This window comes from Prorops nasuta, unplaced genomic scaffold (genome assembly GCF_024137725.1).
Source record: "Prorops nasuta isolate Cenicafe-Biocafe unplaced genomic scaffold, Cenicafe_Pnas_1.2 PNAS00008, whole genome shotgun sequence".
NCBI lineage: Eukaryota > Metazoa > Arthropoda > Insecta > Hymenoptera > Bethylidae > Prorops > Prorops nasuta.
Genome location: NW_027116805.1, coordinates 4511476 through 4529457, shown reverse-complemented (window position 1 = coordinate 4529457; position 17982 = coordinate 4511476). Strand labels below are relative to the sequence as shown.

General features: G+C 30.2%; 2 protein-coding genes across 13 annotated transcripts; one reads left to right on the top strand and one right to left on the bottom strand.

Moving 5' to 3' along the window:
- Positions 1-99: 99 nt before the first annotated feature.
- pch2 (pachytene checkpoint 2 protein) lies at positions 100-2929 on the bottom strand. 2 transcript variants are annotated; one of them, XM_066730070.1, is made up of 6 exons: positions 2609-2919; positions 2351-2507; positions 2091-2282; positions 1779-2006; positions 1361-1708; positions 100-1286 (listed from the first exon to the last, which is right to left on the bottom strand). In XM_066730070.1, exons 1-6 carry the CDS (start codon positions 2650-2652, stop codon positions 1023-1025), a joined length of 1233 nt encoding a protein of 410 aa, XP_066586167.1. In that variant the 5' UTR covers positions 2653-2919; the 3' UTR covers positions 100-1022. The 2 variants fall into 2 exon arrangements, with proteins under 2 accessions (XP_066586167.1, XP_066586168.1); XM_066730071.1 differs by having other exon boundaries at positions 1111-1282; positions 2609-2929.
- Positions 2930-3116: 187 nt separating this feature from the next.
- LOC136775362 (uncharacterized) lies at positions 3117-17919 on the top strand. 11 transcript variants are annotated; one of them, XM_066730059.1, is made up of 20 exons: positions 3117-3224; positions 3580-3720; positions 3851-3966; positions 4193-4315; positions 4389-4646; positions 4718-4891; positions 4981-5274; positions 5346-7508; positions 7952-8086; positions 8572-8831; positions 8906-9558; positions 9815-9942; positions 10348-10404; positions 10944-11111; positions 11574-11642; positions 12006-12320; positions 12422-15874; positions 15978-16151; positions 16377-16762; positions 16988-17919. In XM_066730059.1, the coding sequence occupies exons 3-20, from the start codon at positions 3916-3918 to the stop codon at positions 17094-17096; spliced, it is 8970 nt and encodes a 2989-aa protein (XP_066586156.1). In that variant the 5' UTR covers positions 3117-3224; positions 3580-3720; positions 3851-3915; the 3' UTR covers positions 17097-17919. The 11 variants fall into 11 exon arrangements, with proteins under 11 accessions (XP_066586156.1, XP_066586158.1, XP_066586157.1 ...); XM_066730061.1 differs by lacking the exon at positions 3580-3720 and having other exon boundaries at positions 3158-3224; positions 3905-3966; XM_066730060.1 differs by lacking the exon at positions 3117-3224 and having other exon boundaries at positions 3493-3720; positions 3864-3966.
- The last annotated feature ends 63 nt before the right edge of the window (positions 17920-17982 follow it).

The window sequence follows — 17982 nt, the reverse complement described above, 5'->3', positions numbered from 1 at the left end:
TATGTTGCGTAAACTGTAGTGCCTTAAAACGAGTGGATGTACGACTTGTGAATACGACTAATTTTCTTTTGTCTTGCAGCTTTATAAAGAGCCTTTTAAATCCCTTGCGATTTTTGTTCATATTGCTCAAAATTATCGAGAATTTGATAAATGTGAAAAAAATTTGTCAAAACTTCGTTAAAGAAGATAGTTCTGTTACCGACTAAACTTAAGCATTGCCGATTTGAAAATTTCCTGTCACAATTGTAATAAAATTTGAATTTAAATGATTATACTGTATGTTGTCGATGATACATTTGGGTAGGATTTGGAACTTGAAGTATAGTAATATTAAATACGCCGTAATTATATATATATATATATATATATAACGAAACGATCGAATCTTCATCGTTATTTAATGATAAAAATAATGACAGCCGATACATTTTAAAGTAAATTTAGCCAAAAGAATGTTTACTTTAACTCTTGGTTTGATGAAATTTTGTGACCAAATATCGATTCTATCGACCTAAGATTTATAGCGTTTTACCTATTTTCTATTTTTATAATGTCACATAATTTAGTTATGTTAGATAATCCAATAGTTTAATTTCAATGGACTTAGTGAGGCCCATTTAGATACTTGTAATAGTTGAAAAGCTCCTTTACAATAATTTAAACCTACAGAAGCAATGTAACATCTGAACTTTAAAGAATGTGTCATTTATTATTATTAAGATTGTATTGAAAAATGAATAGAAAAAATATATAAAGTTAATCGAATCTTAAGACTAAATACAATTAAAATAAATTTATTATCTCTTAGAGTAGTATAAAAAATACATATTCTAAGAAGACACCACAATGTTATTAGTTAAATATAATTTAAAAATTCAGGTAAAAATAGTACTCTACACTTTGGGAAATTGATTCATTAACAGTTCTGCTAATGTCACTTGTTACTTTCTTGTCAAAATTTATACACACTCTACACTACATCATAGCATAAAGAGACTGACTCAATTACCCAAGGTATACTATTACCAATTTTCAGATTCTTCCTTTTGCTTTTCAATAGTAAGATAAATAGCTCTCAAGAACTGTGTTAAAGTGCACTTTGGATTTTGAATATGAAGAGCATGTGCTAAAAATGGTATTCTTCTTAAGGTACGGCCACTGAGTCCTTGGCTTAGTTGACTAAGCTCTAATAGTTTTATACTTGCTTTTGTACACGAAGTCTCCTCATATCCAACAAACTTTAAATAAGACAACTCATGAATTGGTTGAGACTCAATAATATCTGCCTGAAAAATGTAAACTTGTTAATTAAACATTGATTTACATAAAAGTACTCATAAGATTATAGTATGCCCAATACCCTCATTAACTCTTTCAAGCAGGTACTAAAAATTTTGTATATGCACTGCACATTTGGATGTCCAACCAATAATTTTATATCTGCACGATCAACAAATGCAAGATCTATAGACTCTGTCATATTACTTGTTGTTAAAATTAGAACATTTGGAAAACGTTTAATATGGTCCAATTGAGTAAGTAAAGCATTAACAACACGTATTGAATCTGTAGGTTCTATACCATTAGCACAAGACTTACGGACATGAGCTAATGATTCAATTTCATCAATTAAAACACACACCAATGCATTAGGGTTTTCAAGTAAAGTTTTGATTTCATTGAATAGTTGCATTACAAGTTTACCACTCTGCAACAGAAGTTATGTCTAAATACTATACATCAGTGAATCCAGTATGAGATAACAGGATATTAATTACCTCTGAAAACCATTTTGAAAATAAGCTATGACTATTAATTTCAATAAGCTCTCCATGAGTAAAACGATCTCCCAGTCTTATAGCTGCTTTTTGCGCAATAGCTTTACAAAGACTGGTTTTTCCTGTGCCAGGTGGTCCATGTAACAATATAACCTTATTCCAACTAATTATAGTAGAGTTAACATTTTTATCTGAGAAGATCATTGTAGATTGAACAAAATGTAAAAGCTAAACATGAAAACAAAAGATTTTAAATAATAAATTACTCCATTAAATTCTTCAATAAATTTTAAAAAAATTAGTAAAACAAACATTTTCTTTCATTTCAGAATCATAAAATAAGTTTTCCCATAAATAATGAAATTCTTTAGCAGGCAAAATCCAATGGGAAGCAGCTGATAATTGTTCAGAATCAGTTTGTATTGTCTCTGTCGCAACATCTTCTTGAGTTAATCTATATGTATAAAATTTAATATTTGCTCCTTCTATTTTGATTTGATGCTTCTAAAAAATTTTTTAAATATATTATTTCAACAGTAAATAATTATTATTCTTAATATCATGTATTTAACCTCTGCATCATCATAAGTGCACAAAAAAGATTCAACGTGCGTTTTCAACGTCTCATTTTTACATTTTTCTCCATAGTAAACACAGTCAAGGTCAACTTTTCCTTCTGCCAATATTTCTTCATAAACTAAACCTTCAATTTCACCTTTCAACAATGCACTGGAACCAACAAAGACTCAGATTTTACAAATTTTGAATTTATGTCTATAATAATTAGTTACATATTAGCAATATTACAGAAAAAAATAGCAGTTTCATACCTATCAGCTTTTTGACATATCTCTATATGTAAAAGATCGTGCATTGTGATTATTGTCCTAGAAAATTTTTCAAACAAATATAAAAACAAACCGCTGAACTTTCGCTCTGTCACATTTACTATTGGCGCGTTAAGTGACGACAAGAATGACCGTTAAGAAAGAAAAAAACGATAAGGTTTTTCAAGTATAGGAAAAATGGAATATAATCATATAATTTAGGTATTATAATTAACAGAATCACTTTTGTAATATATTAGGCCCTTTAAATATTTATTCCTTTGAAATATATTTTCAATGTTTTTCTTTCGATGTCAGTCCTGAATTAGCCACCAGTTGGCGCTAACTTTGTGTGCGCACTGCGCGGTGCGGCTGCGATGTCTGCGACAGCGATTTGAGAGTTTTTTCTCTTCGCGGCCTTTAATCTCATAGAGGGCGCCAAGACAGATTATCCAACGCTTATCTGTTAAGGAGTGATGTTATGAAAGGAACTCCAGTTTCCAACTGACCTCAACAGACCTCAAGCTTAAAAGCCCAGCGCGTCAGCGTGAACAACTGAACAATCTTCTATTTATTCTCCTCCCTCATCTTTGAATCTGCTACCATCTTGGTGCATTTTGTACGTTTCAAATATTTCATTAAATTTACCATAAATAAATATTATAATCATCAAGTTAAGAAAAAAATGTATTTATATAGAATTGTTCACATAAAACAACAATTTCTAACAAAATTATATCTGGAAACAATTAAAATTTAACTATTACCAATAAACAATCGAAACTCGAACACTCTGAAATTTGAATTTCATTTCCGTTTTATATTTTCCAAACGATAAAGTGTTTATTGAGTTTTGAGTTGTTGTTGACTTAATTTCTTTACATTGTTAATTTGACTGACTAACAATGTTGCATAGTCATAATTGTTTAGATAAAAAGATTCCTAAAAAACTTACCTATATTTAATACATATAGTTTATGGTATCTCTGGTATTTGATGGAGGGAGACCGCTGGCTGGAGTTGTGTTGTGTCGCTTGGGTCGCTTGTGTCTCTGTTTAGTTCTGTAATTCGTATTTGTGCAAAAATCAAAACGGTTGAATATACGGTTGACTACGGTAAAATTTCATAAATTTCTTTGTTATTTATGCTTAGCAGGGGGATCTTTTAAATCATCGTAGTACGGTGATTTAAAAGATTCCCCTGCTAAGAGTAAATAACAAAGAAACTTATGAAATTTTACCGTAGTCGATATCTTCAGTTTAATTCATTCTACAAAATTGGTATTCACACGTAAACAAGGCATTAATGAAATGGATGATGATGAGCACCGATTACGATCTTTGGAATCGGGAAGAAATATGGTTTGTTTATACTGCATATCCTTAAATAAAGTAGAAAGGCATCTTCTATAAAATCTTGTCTTTCAGTACCTAAATATTAGATAAACTGGCTTTTTGTTGAAACCTGGCCAATTGTAATATTATTGTCATTCCTACTACTTTTTCTTATGCCTTTTGCTTATCTTTATTGAATGTTATAAACACAAAAATTGTCTTTGCTTCATTCAAATTTTAATTTTTAATTTAGCTCGAGAAATATAAAGGAAAGCATGCTGGTGTATCTTCGGTCAGAAATGTTAACCAACATGAGGATTTATCGGAGGAGGAATCTATGCACAATGAAAAATTTGTAGACCAACGAGAATCCTTGGTAAAAAATGTTTTTCTCTTGTAAAATAAAAAATTATACCTTTTTCTAAAATTGTATTTTTTTAAATGTTTAGCCACACGAGGGATTATCTTCAAGAGACATAACTCATAGTAGCATGAGTGTGAGTGAAGGAGAAACGGATGGTTACTTAGAAGGCATGGCTGGAAGATTAGGTGAACTAGAAGAAATCTTAAAGGGTAAAGGAGCAATTATAGATTCTTTATATGCAGAAATAGACTCAGTCAGAGCTGAAGCCTCTTCTCCCAACTCTTCACAAAGTCAAAATAGCAATGTTCAGCTTAGAGATCTTATGGTATTATATAGAAACAAAGTTAGTAATATATACATTGACTAGAGATATTCAATTATTTTATTGTATAATTTGAAATATATTTTTAATAGGTTGAGGATTTAGAATCTGCCATTAAATCAAGAGATGATCTTATAGAAGAGCTTACTCTATCATTGAATCAAGCACTAAAGTCAAGAGATGCAGCCATAAATCAAATTAAGTCACTAAATTCTATGCAAATGCCAAATCTTAGTCCAACAAACAGTATGAATTTACAGAAGAAGGTAATTAGTTTTTTGTCTCTTCTATCATTTGTATGATTTAAATTGTGTGATTACAGCCCACAATTTGCTTTTATAAAAATGCTTTGTAGATTAATCAGCTAGAATCATCTCATACTGAACAACGATTGGTGATAGACAAATTAAATGGGCAATTAGTGCAAATACAAGAGCATGTAAAAATATTAGAAATGGAGAAGGAGAGTTTGAATCAACAAATACGAATTGAAACTTCTGAGAATGGTGTCAATAATTCAGAATTTCTAGATTTGCATAAGCAGTATGAGATGCGTGTTGAAAAAATAAAACAGGATATGCAACATGTAGTTGAAAAATTAACAGCTGAGAAAAGTGTTGTTTCTGTTCATCATCAGCAAGAAATACAGGTTTGCCTCTGCAATGCAATTAAGTAGACTATAAAAATAATAGTAATTAATGATTAATATTTTATTGTTAGGACTTAAGATTAAGGTTTGATGCAGAGTTGATGAACACTCAGAGGAAATATGAGGAACAGTTACAATTTTTAAAAGAGGAAAATAAAATGTTATCTGATCGTTTAAATAAAGAACTGCCTAATTTGGAAACTCAGCATGCAAAGGAGCTATCTGTATTTCAGACTCAATTAGCAGACTACAAGACGACTGTTGAGGCTTTGAAGTCTGAGTTAGTCTCTAACAGACAGCCTCATGATAGCTGTCAATCTGAAATTAAAATGTATAAACAAAAATTGGAGGAAGCTGAAGATAAAATTAAAATTCATGAATTGGCACATAAAAAGGAGAAAGAGATGCTTTATGAACAAATAGAATTACATAAAATACAGCTAAACGATGTTATCACTAAATATAAGTCCGCGACTTCAATTCTAGGTTCAAGAGAAACCTTGGAACGTTCGCTTGATCAAGCTGTAACTAATACAAGTTTATTAAAAAAAGAAAATGAAGAATTAAAATGGAAATTAGATGATTTGTCATCTCGATATTTAGCTGCTCAAAGCCTGATTGAGAACAATCAAGCACGTGAAAGGACCTTAACTTCTAAAATGCACGATTTAGAAAAGTCCTTAGCTAGGTTTAGTAGCTTTAGCTCCAGTACATTAAGTGAATTAAATCATGTTTCTTACTTGGCACTAGATGATTCTGTTATTGAAAACCAATTATTTAAGAAAAAGTTAGAAGAGAAGGCTGAATTAGAAAAACTCTTAACTGATAAAATAAATAATTTAGAGGAAGATGTTTGTAGAAAGAGTAAAGAGTTAGATGAAGCAAACTTAACAAAGAAATCTTATGAAAAGCAATTAAAAGATATTAAAAATACGTGTGATAAGTTGCAGTCTGAAATTAGTATTTTAAAACAGTCTAAACCACAAACTTCTACAATAGATGAACAAAATATTTTAAGTTCAAGTAACAACTTACTTCAAGAAATTGAAAAACATAAAAGAGAAATTGAAGACCTGAAAGAGATAGTTAAACATAAGGATATAGAGATTGTTGATTTTAGTCAGAAACTGCAATATTTAATGGAGAAATCGAAAAAATCTAATGAGGAATGCGAGCATTTGAAAAAAGGTTTGGCCACAGCTTGGGCTCAATGTGCAAGTTTCCAAGAAAAGCTAAACCAGTCTTTAGGTACAAATGACAGTAAAGTAGATATCTTTCAATTGCTATCCGAATTTGATACTTCTTATGGTATTGAATCTGCTGTAGATAGTACAATGAATGATTGCACTAATAATTCAAAAACTGAAGACAGTGAAAAAATCTGTATGGAAGCTGCAAGGCCTGTATTAGTGCAGTCTGAGAATCAATCACAAATTGAAATTGCACAAATACAACAAAAATTATCAGATTATGATGTACTAGAACAGAAATTCAAAGATTGCCAATTAAAATACGACTTATTACTTGCTGAAAAACATAAGTTATTGGAAGAAAATGCATCTTTAAAAGAATTAAACAAAAATGTAAATGAGATGAGACAAAATATTGATGAATTGACAAAAGAAAAGTTATGTTTATGTAAAGATATTCAACAGATGATTGAGAAACATAAGGATGAATTGGATGCTGTAAAATTAAGTGCAACTATGGAAGTGGAAAAAGTGCAAACATTATTGGCTAGTACTAAAGAAGAGAATATCAAGAAATTTGACACATTAAAACAAGAATTGGAAAAACGTCATGCTGACGAAATGGAAGAAATAAGGAAATATTTTGAACAAAAATGTTTACAAATGGAAAAACAATATTCTGAAGATATATTTAGTCAGCAATCAAAGAAAATGTCTGATAGTGATAGTGAGATTGAGCAATTAGCAGATGATTTATATTTAGGTGGTGCTGTAGATTGCTTAAGTGTATCCAGACCAGGAACACCAATTGAGTCAGATCTGAAAGAAGAAAATGTTATTAATAAATATACCATTGAAGCAGATTACAAAAAAACTATGAAAACTTTGCAAGATGAATTAGAAATTAGAGATAATGAGATTCAAAACTTGAAATTACAGAAAGAGAGAGAATTGGGTGAATTAAGAATGCATTATGAAAAAGAATTACAAGATAGTCAAGAAAAAAATAATGGTCGTGTTTTACTACTTAAAGCAGTTAATCAGGTGAGGAAAATACATCCAATTTTTATATTGTACATATAACATTTACAATAAGCTATTTTAACATTTTTTATTTAAATCATGCTTCTTCAATTTTTTAATAATCCCTTCTAGTGAATGCAAAGTGGACACAGAGAGTTTTCTTGCACATATAGCTTACAATGTCCATGTGTGACTTCACTTCACATGGATACTGTAAACTACATGTATGATAAAACATCCTGATTTTACACTCTGTATTCATTAATCCCTTTAGACTTTTGTTTACTATTGTCATTTGTTTTGTATTTTAAACGTGTGTCTTGTGTAACATTAAACCTGTTATGTTATAACTTTAATTATGTTCAAATTAAAATATGAAATTAATGTTGTAGAAATTATTACAAGCATTGGTCACTATTTTTAACTAACATATTTGTTGAATGTTTTCATATGTGTGCATGTAGAAATGTCAAACCGAGGGTGACTCATTGGAAAATAATGAGCTTTCTCAGCTACGAGCTGATTATAATCGCCAGTTAGAAGAGCAGGTGGTACAAATAAGAATAGAGGTTGTTAATGGACTGAAGGATCAGATACAGGTAATTTTATGCCACCTGCTAATTAATAAAGTGCATTATAAAATATTATTTATCTCAAATTATTAATCCATATGAATAAAAAACAAATCAAATTTGTAATATACAATAGTCTAGTAACTCTCTGTTTTATGTTGATTTTTTAGACACAATATTTATGATAGTATTATACTGTACATGGATTTACTTTAATTCGTGTCAAAAAGGGAACATGAAAATTTATTTATCTGTGCGTAGTTGTAAAAGATATTAATTTTTTTCACAGAATCTTTCTGAAAGCCCATTCTTTATAGATCCAGAAAGCTTTCATGCAAAAAATTGATATGTATTGTGGTTATAATGGTTAATATAGTTTTACACTATGTTCTCTGGCAAATTAAAATATACAGCTTGTATACTTAAAAAATATTTTTTCCTATGAACAATTGATATTTATTATTGAACATAGGCATTATATATAAAATGTATCTTATTAATCATTTGTCTAGGCTCTTTTAAATGGGGAAGAAGAAATGTCTTCTGAGTTACTTGAGCTTCGTGATAAATTCACTAGCAATACAAGACGCGATATGGAAAAGATGAAGGAGTTACATTCTTTAGAAATAGTAAAAATAAAAGAAGAGGCAGCAAGAAATATGGTTAAACTTAACGAGAATTATCAAAAGGAATTAGAAAACATCAGGTTAGAAAATAATGGTATCAGGCCAAATACAAATAACTCGGCAGAATCCCGTATAGTAAAAGAAAGGTAAAATATTACTTCTATGTTCATTAAACTGAATTAAGTTTTACTTAAGAGCAATTGTGTATTATTTTTTGCAGAAATAATTTGCATAAACTTTGTATGACTCTGAAGGCTTTAGTTGGAGAATTAATAAGGTATTTTATAGTTTGTGAAGAAGAAGTAAATAGTACACTAATTAGTGAAGTCATTAAGAGACAGATTTCTGACAGTACTATAAGTTCTCCAGAAGCCCACAATGTTTCCAAAGAGGAAAACAAATCTCAATCTTCGAAATCGCAGATAAGAAGAGTTCATTTTGCGCCATTGTCAAATGAAATACAATCTATCCTTAATGATGATATTGATTGTTTAGAAAATGTAGTTGATGATGATATTACTGATAAATTGAAAAAAGAACTTAATAGTTGTTTACATCGTTTGAAATGTGAAAGTGCCCAGATTCTTGGTTATCCAATTCCATTGGATAAAAATGAATTTAACATATTTCTAAAAGATGTAACAGATACAGAATGTATTGATGAAGATTTGAGAGTGAAGTTGTTTGAAGCTGAGGAACTAATTATGACTTATCAAGAGGAGTCAAAACAGTTAAAAGCAAAAATAATTGATTTGCAACAAAAATTAATTAATGCTGAATGTAAAAAAGAAATTATTAGTGAAGGATATGGAGAACATGATGAATCTTTGGGTGACCCTATTTTTCAGGATTTTTCACAGTTACAAGAAAAAGGTAACTAAATCTAAAATATTTTTAAATTAAATGTTAACTTCCATTCACGGCTCAACTTTTGCGGCTCGATCTGAGAAAAAAATGTTTATTTCATATAGGAATCAAAATGTTTAATCGAGCAATGTTTAATTGGATAGATATTCACTTTTAAAATACATTTGGTATTTAAGAAATTATTATAATTATTTGCTATTCTTTGTGATACCTTACTGTTCTATGTAGAAATTTGTATAATATTTTTACAAACAACTTTCAGCACGACATGCCTTAACGAATGGAGATTGCGATTCTCCATATTTACTCCAATTGATTGAAGAATTATGCAGAGAAAGTGATAAAATGATGGAAGATGCAAAGAAGGACAAGGAAGATTTACAACAACAGGTATAAAATTAAGATGCTTGATTAAAGCATATTGCATCAATTGCATGTTCTTATTATTAGGAGATAGTAGTTGCAATATGAATTATATTTAATTGTAAGTGTGTTTCATATCTTTGTGAAGTTTCATTATAAGCATGCTATATTTGGCACTTGGTTGTCATCATTAAATTTGCACATATGTATCTGTTATTTAGTACACAAACATGTGTTTTCATTCATTTCATTTTAAATTGATCCGTAATGTATATGAGTATATATTTCATAAATCTATATATATATATTAAAAAAAAAATGAATCTTTTGTTCAAATAAGAATTATAACAGTAACGGATATAAAATTGCAGGCTATTTTTCTAATTTAAAACAAATGAGAAATTGATTAGCGAAATTCTATTGTCTTGCCAGCAGGTATCCTTAGAACCTACCTCTCCCTCATACATTGTCAGGGTATGCTGCCGAAAGGTAAATTATAGAATTACTAATTTAATCTGAATTGCAGCTGTTAGTAACTAATTCGGTTTCCTTGCTTTTCATTTAACCATTAAGAAAAAAGGAAAGCTATAATAATTTTCTCTACAATATTATATAAATGTTTATTTAATAATAGATGAAAGTTGCTTTAACACTAGTAACTTATATGCTTTTAATTATTAGTGAATGTTTGTGCATGCTTAGAGGAACATTTATAATTATCATTTAGTAATTTAAAATTGCCAATAAATGCATCTGCTTTCTTATATTGCTTATGTCTAGTTCGGAATGCATGTGCATATTGTTTATGTATATAATGATTAATATTCCAGTATGTTCAAGTAATTATATTTTTAATCAGATTTTTACCTGAAGCCGTAAAATATTGTCTTTATTATTTGATTCAATAAAATTTTAAAATAAGCAGCTTCTATTTAATATTATTAAATTAAAATATTACTAATTTGATATGTATAACGTATAATTGTATTAATTACAATATAATATATCAGCTTAAATTTTGTTTTTAGATTGAAGCAGCAGATAAACAGTTACGGGCAACTCGCAAATTTTTGGATGAGCAAGCTAGTGAGCGCGAAATTGAACGAGATGAATTTGCACGTCAAATTAAAAGTTTGCAGGAGCAGCTTAAAGAACGAGAGCGCGAAAAAGAAAGAGATTTACGCATTACATGTGAGGTAATATTTTTATGAATCTATAAATTAATTTATTTTATATAAAAGAGTTTAAGGTAATTAGAATTTATTCCCTTTACTAAATTCATTTTATTTAATCATTTTTGAAATTTATTATGTACTAAAAGGTTTCTTTTATAAATTAAAGTGTATTTGTAAATTTAATATATAATAGGTTTAGTAGATAATGATTCTTTAAAGTGAAAAATTACTATTCCGAATTAAATGAATGATATCTGGGAATACTTATTTATAAACCTAAACAAAATGGTATTAAAAGAGCTATTAATTATATAGGCGTACAGAAATATAATATAGTGCTTTATTGGAAAAGGGACATTATGCTATTACCATGCCTTTTATTGTATTATTTAATGTAATTAGAAGGCTTGTAACTGTATTCACTAATTGTATTAACACAAATTTTTCTGCACTATGGTTTTGGTTTTGGTTTGACGCACATAGCAGACTTCACTATCACCTGAATCACCATCGAGCACCTCTGTACTTCCAGCAACTGACATCAAAGCAGCTGTGAGTGAATTGTATCTATTATAAGTGCCATAGAATAAACAGTCCTATACTTTTACTTGAAGATTGGCCATTCCAATTTTTTGAAGTATTTTTCTTAAACGCAACGCATTTAATTAGAAATGTTAAAGAGAGAGCTTACGTTATATAATTAATACTAACATTAATTTTAGAGATAATTTTCCCTTTAGCAATATAGATTAACATTCAGTTTTATTTATTTTATCCTGTGGCAACTGCTTTTAGTATTACTTGGGGTCATGCTTATAAAAATTGCTTTGCTTTTATTATCATGCAAACCAACAACTACTATTGGATATAATTTAAAAAGTATTTAAGTAAAGGTTTTTTTTCCTTCAATATCAGGTGGAAGCTCTCGAATCTCAAATGCGTCAAATGTCATCTTTGATGTCCGATATAGAAGCAAAAAAGTTTGAAACTGAGAATAAATTGAAAGCTGCAGTTGATAATATTTTATACTTACGAGATGTAATTTCACATTTGGAACAGCAATTACAAGCTAAATTGGAGCAAGAGGAATCATTGCAAATACAAATCCAACAACTGGAGGCAGTGATTGCTGCACAAACGAAAAACCAGGAGGAGTTAGCCAATGAATTAGACGCTTTTAAAATGGGAACAGAAGGTAGTCCATTAAATGAGCATATTAATCATTTGGAGGTAACTATACAATAGTTGATATTTATTTTTGAGTAGAACATATGTTTAAATGACAAGTAGTTCAATAAATAATATTGCAATAAATTTGTTTTAATTTATAGGAAGAGTTACGAAAACATAAATTAAGTTCCGAGCATTTTAATGCTAATTCAGCAGTGTTGAAACAAATAAAAATGGAACTCCGTGATATGCAGTCACAGCTGGACAAGAGAATAAAAGAACTTGAATCAGTTCACATTTGTGGCTCTAACTTGAGCTTGAGTCAACCAAGTGAAGATGTTTCAATTAGGGACCAAATAGAAGCTTTAAGATGTCCCACTCCAGATGATCCTGATGCACCACTAACTCTTCCATTGGATCAAATTCTTAAATTAAAAGAAAAGATGCAGAAACACATTAGGGTCGAAGAAGTTGCATTGAAGAGAATCAAGGACTTGGAAATACAATTGGCGACATTAAAGAATCAAAACGAGGAATTGCAAGCGGAGCATGAAATTTTACAGCAAACAACGTCTGAGCAATTATTCCAATTGGAAACTATGAAAGGACGATTAGAACAGCATAAACAAAATGCTCCATTTGCGCAGAGACAAGCCACTTCTCGTTTAGAATTACAATTACACGAGACCAATACTAAAGTGCAGTCATTGGAAAGAATGCTCAATGATAAAGAATTGGAGATAAATGAGTTGAAGTGTCAACTAGAAAGGACTAGTACTTTATTGCAAGGCAAAGAAGACGAGATAGCTAATGTAGTAAGAGTTGAAAACCTTACGATTAAAAAACTGAAAGACCGTGTAGAAATTTTGGAGGAGGATAAAAAAATCTTGGAATCGAAGCTTGGTATACAAGAACGTGCTCATATGGAGCTGCCACAATTGATAGATAATATATTGGCTGACAAGAATGAAGAAATCGATCATTTGAAAGAGCAGCTTTCAAAAAGGGATAAGCAACTGGACGCACATTTATCTATACCTTTAGAAGATCAACAATCTAAAGAGTATTACAAACAAATGGAATCTAAACACAGTGCACGAACACTCAGTGATATTCTTTCTATTCATTCTGAATGCGAAGATATATCCGAAGCAATTCGTGCTATTCCTAATTTATCTAATGCACCTGTTCAAAACGTTTCCCTTCTCAAACCTGGTAATGGATTTACAATTAGAGATACGTTTGAAATGTCTGCAGTACCTCTACTTGAAACTACTAAACAAAATATTCAAATACCACCGCTAGATCTAGGCTCTGATACTTCTAGTTCTGGCAATAATATTCAACATTTGCACATTTCGTTAGCACCTGAATCGAGCAACAGCGATGAAACAGACTTAAAAATGTCTTCGTCTGAAAATAAAGACTTCAAAGGAGAAAGTATCAATGAGAAAGAAATTACTACTAAAAATTTCGTAAGATCTGGTAAATTTACAAAAACAGATAGCATCTTGACTGAGGACCAAATCAAAGAATTGGAGAATCAATTAGGATTGGTGAGAGCTGAATTACGTTCCAAAGTTGAGATTTTGGATAAACGTGATGCACATTTGGCTAATTTACAAAAGAATTTACAAGAATTGCAGTCCGAATTTAATGAAACTATCGAAGCTATAACACGAGATAAACAGTTTTATAAAAATCAATACGAATCAATCCAGACATCGGAAAGAAAAATTCGGAACGATTTACTAGAAGTGGAGAATATTTTAAAACTAAAAACGGAAGAACTGGATATCTATAAGGGTAAAATTCAAGCGAACGAAAACATAATTGTAAAATTGAACTCTGAAAATGAAAAGCTTAAGAAGAATTTAAAAGATATTGTGATGGAGAAAGATATCACGATTGAGACCATACAAACACGTAATTTCGAAATAGAAAATGAAAATAAACAGTTGTATGAGTACAAGACAAAATATGAGCAATGTAAACTAGATGTTTTGGATTGTCAAAATGAAATTCGTAGATTAACAGAAGGTCTTAATAGTCGAGACCATGTAATCAGGAGGCTAGAAGAAATGGCTAGGCGGCCAAATTCATCAGGATTCTCCACTTCGTCGGATGACAAGGATAACGAAATTTATCATTTACAAGAGCATTTGAAAGAAAAGGATAGAGTTATAAAGGAAATAACTGACGATAGCAAAGCCCTACGCGAGGCTTTACGTACAATAAAAAATAAAATGAAAGAGTCTGGAAATATTGTAGAGTTACGAAGGAAACTTAAAATTGAGCGTGAAGTTAACGTAGAGTTGAAAGAATCTGTGGAAAGATTAAGGAAAGAGCTTCGAGATAAGGAACAGCAGTATTCGCACCAGTCACCAGAAGATTCTGATGACGAGGGTAAATTGAAGAGGGAACTTGATTTATCAGTTTGCCTGGATAAACAATTGATGGAAGTTGTACAAAGTGATGATAGAGCTTTTCCTAACAATGTTGCTCACCAGAGTGTCGAAATCGAGCATCGGCTACAAGAAGTAAATAAGATAAACGACGAATTAAAGAAATTGAAGAATGATGCAGAGATTGAAAGAGACATGTTGAAATTCCAAGTAGCGGAGTACGAAGATAGAATTCTTCAGATTAAATGTAATTTGGAAGAGGAAAGTAAGAAAGTAACTAAATTGAATGATGAGTTATTTGCTGAGAGGAATTTAGTGCGTAGTTTAAAAGTTCAATTAGAAAGAGAGCGAAGGTCTACGCAATCTAACGAAATGCAACATTCAGAGCTGATAGAACTTTTGCACATAAAATTGAAATCCTCCCTGGATATGGAAAATAAACTCCGCCAGAATTTATCAGCGCTAAGGCAAGAACACAAAAATTTGGAGGTTCAATTAGGCACGGTAAAGGCTGAGATACAATCTCAAAAAACAGACGAGCATCTTGGTATCACAAATTTACTTGCAACCGAGCAGAAGAAACATTTACATCTAGTCGAAGAATTTGAAAAAGAGCAACGAAAGAATAACGAATTAATTAGCATACTGACCAAGGTAGAATCTGAAAAGGATAGATATAAGAAAGATTTGGAAATAACGGTGGAAGAGAAGGAGCAGCTGATTAACGACTTAACAGTTGCACAGGGAAAGAAAGAGCATTTAGAAGTAGATTTAAAGAGAGTCCAAAAAATACTGAAAGAGAAAGAAAGTGAGTGCAAATGGCTTCAGAAAAAAAATGCTGCTATGAATGAAATGGAGTCTAAAATACAAGCCCAAAAATTATCTAAGGAGAATGAGATCAAAGAATTAAAGAGAGAGTTATACAATGCTAAAGAGGTAATTTCGGATCTTGAAACAGATATGAAGCAGTCAAAACAAGAATTGGCTGAAGCTGTCTCGCGTGAAATGTCTATAGCAGAGTCTTTGAATAAAATAAAAAAGAATGAATCAGAACTTCGGAAGCAAATGAATGTCGCTAGGCAGGAAGAAACCAGACTAAAAAGTGTTATTGCTAAATTGAATGAACACATAAATAATTCTATTCACAGAGTGCTTGATTTCTCAAAACAAGACGATAATGATTCATTGATGAAAGATAAATTTACACAGGTATGAAAACGTTAGCATTTTAAACTTCGTTATACTAATAAACTTAATTCTATTTGATTAGTGATGGAATGACAATTATTAATTATTAATATTTTGTTGATAGGAACTCAATGGCTTGGTCAAGAAGTACAGTTTGGAAAAGAGTGCACTTAATGAGAAAGTTATACAATTACAATTAGAAAATGAGCAGTTTAAATCAATGATAAAATCTCTAGAATCTCAAGTAATCGAGTTAAAAAAATACATGCAGAAGCATAATATTCCGAGTTTAAGTAAAGTAAGTCTTTTACACATACAAAATTGTAGTAATTTCTTAGTTGAATACAGTATTATAATTAGTAAAGTAATTCATTTTGAAATTGTGACGGATAGTATTGAATTTTTTAAGAGAAAGGAATGTTTTATTGGAATCAAATTTGTTGTGTACTTACCGTCGAAGCACTACTTGTCTTGATTATTATAATAAAAGATACCTTTTTATACGAGCTATAATTTTTTTCAGTTGCAACAATTTTATGGAAAATATCTTCGGATCGAAAATAGAAGAAAGGCTTTAACTTTCCAAAAACGTTATTTGCTGTCTATTCTTGGTGGTTATCAACATGCCGAAGAAAATACGTTGGCTATGCTAGCACGTCTAACATTAAGCGAACGCAGCTTTATCCTCGTCAAGAATAAACAAAAAAATCCACGAAGAAGATTTATAAGCGTTGCTATAACAATCATTAGTATTCACAGAATGAAATGGCAAGTTTCAAGGTGGCGAACTGGCAAACGATCCGGTGCAATGACTCTTATAGAAAATACAAATGAATCTTTTCTGCCTCTTCGAAGATCTGCTTCCAGTCATTCTCCACCCGTTAGAGAAAGAATAGCTTTAGCATCCAGGTAAGTAAAATTTATCCACTAGAAATTTATTATTAATTTATAACTTCAATTATTAACTCCAAGATTTACTTTATTAAAACAAAAATTTTATTAAATTTGAATTACTAGCTTTGAAAAATAACTAAATTGTTCTAACTTATTGAATAGTAAATATTAACAAAATTTCATATCTATCAGGAGTGATTGATAGATAGATTAAAATTGAGTTACTTTGTTTTGTTTTAGTGGAATTGTTGGTAAATGTAATCAGTATTACGAAAGAATGAGAGCGGCACAGGAAAATTTAGCTTCAGCCATCTCAAAAGTTGGTTCTTCTGATGTTGCTCCTGAATAATTCCTTGTAGCGATCGAAATTAAGTGAGATAATGAACGATTGTTAATAACTTATTCCCGGTACGCCATCTAGTATTGCGGTTTTAGATTTGCCATTTAGTTAAGTTTTTTCTCTCAAAGCCGTGTTTTAATAGCTTTTCTTTTATAATAATCTTAGTTATTTTATTTTATTGACTTTAATTTCTTACGTTAATTTTTATTAATAAGCTAATATTAGACGAATATTTAAATACGAATCGATTATTTGATAAATAGCAACAGAAAATGAATAAGGGTTGAAACTATTAATTAATAACGCCAGATAGTGATTTTTACACTTCACCTTCTAAAAGAATGGTTCTTGAATGGTATTGTGAAATATCTTGCTGTATTAACGTATGATATGAAATAATTGTAGTCTGTGATTGAAAGCAGTTGTATTACAATATCGAATAAAAAATTAATAAGCGGCCGTTCTTGGCTCGCGTGGGATTGCTGTTTTTATTCGACGTCGAAGTTTTTTCTAAATTTCGTATTAGTCGAATAAAAATAAAATTAACTGGGCATTTACATGATTAAAGCTAAACGATTTGATTTGCATGATGATTGGCGATATTCTCGTAGTAAATTATTTTGCCCTTTTTTATAATCAATTGTTTTCATTTTTAACCCTGTACATTAAAATAATTTCTTTGTTGTATTTATATTTACTATTACCAAAGTGATTTTATGATAGCGCATATTATTTTTTGTGCATATTAGAATAAGGTTTTAAACAAAAGTGCCTTGTAAATTGAAATGAATATTTCCTATTTATTTATTAATGATGTAATGTGAGTTTTATATTGTGAATAAAATATAATTTGAAAAAATGTTGGTAGTTGTGTGGTATACTGTAAATTTATTAT

Bases quoted from the DNA above. Each gene is read 5' to 3' on its own strand.
- LOC136775362 (XM_066730059.1), top strand. From the start codon at position 3,916: ATGGATGATGATGAGCACCGATTACGATCTTTGGAATCGGGAAGAAAT. The intron at 10,405-10,943 runs GTAAATTATAGA...TTTTGTTTTTAG, and splicing joins TCAGGGTATGCTGCCGAAAG to ATTGAAGCAGCAGATAAACA. The intron at 16,152-16,376 runs GTAAGTCTTTTA...AATTTTTTTCAG, and splicing joins ATATTCCGAGTTTAAGTAAA to TTGCAACAATTTTATGGAAA.
- pch2 (XM_066730070.1), bottom strand. From the start codon at position 2,652: ATGCACGATCTTTTACATATAGAGATATGTCAAAAAGCTGATAG. The intron at 2,508-2,608 runs GTATGAAACTGC...TGTTGGTTCCAG, and splicing joins ATATGTCAAAAAGCTGATAG to TGCATTGTTGAAAGGTGAAA. The intron at 1,709-1,778 runs GTAATTAATATC...CTTCTGTTGCAG, and splicing joins TTTCAAAATGGTTTTCAGAG to AGTGGTAAACTTGTAATGCA.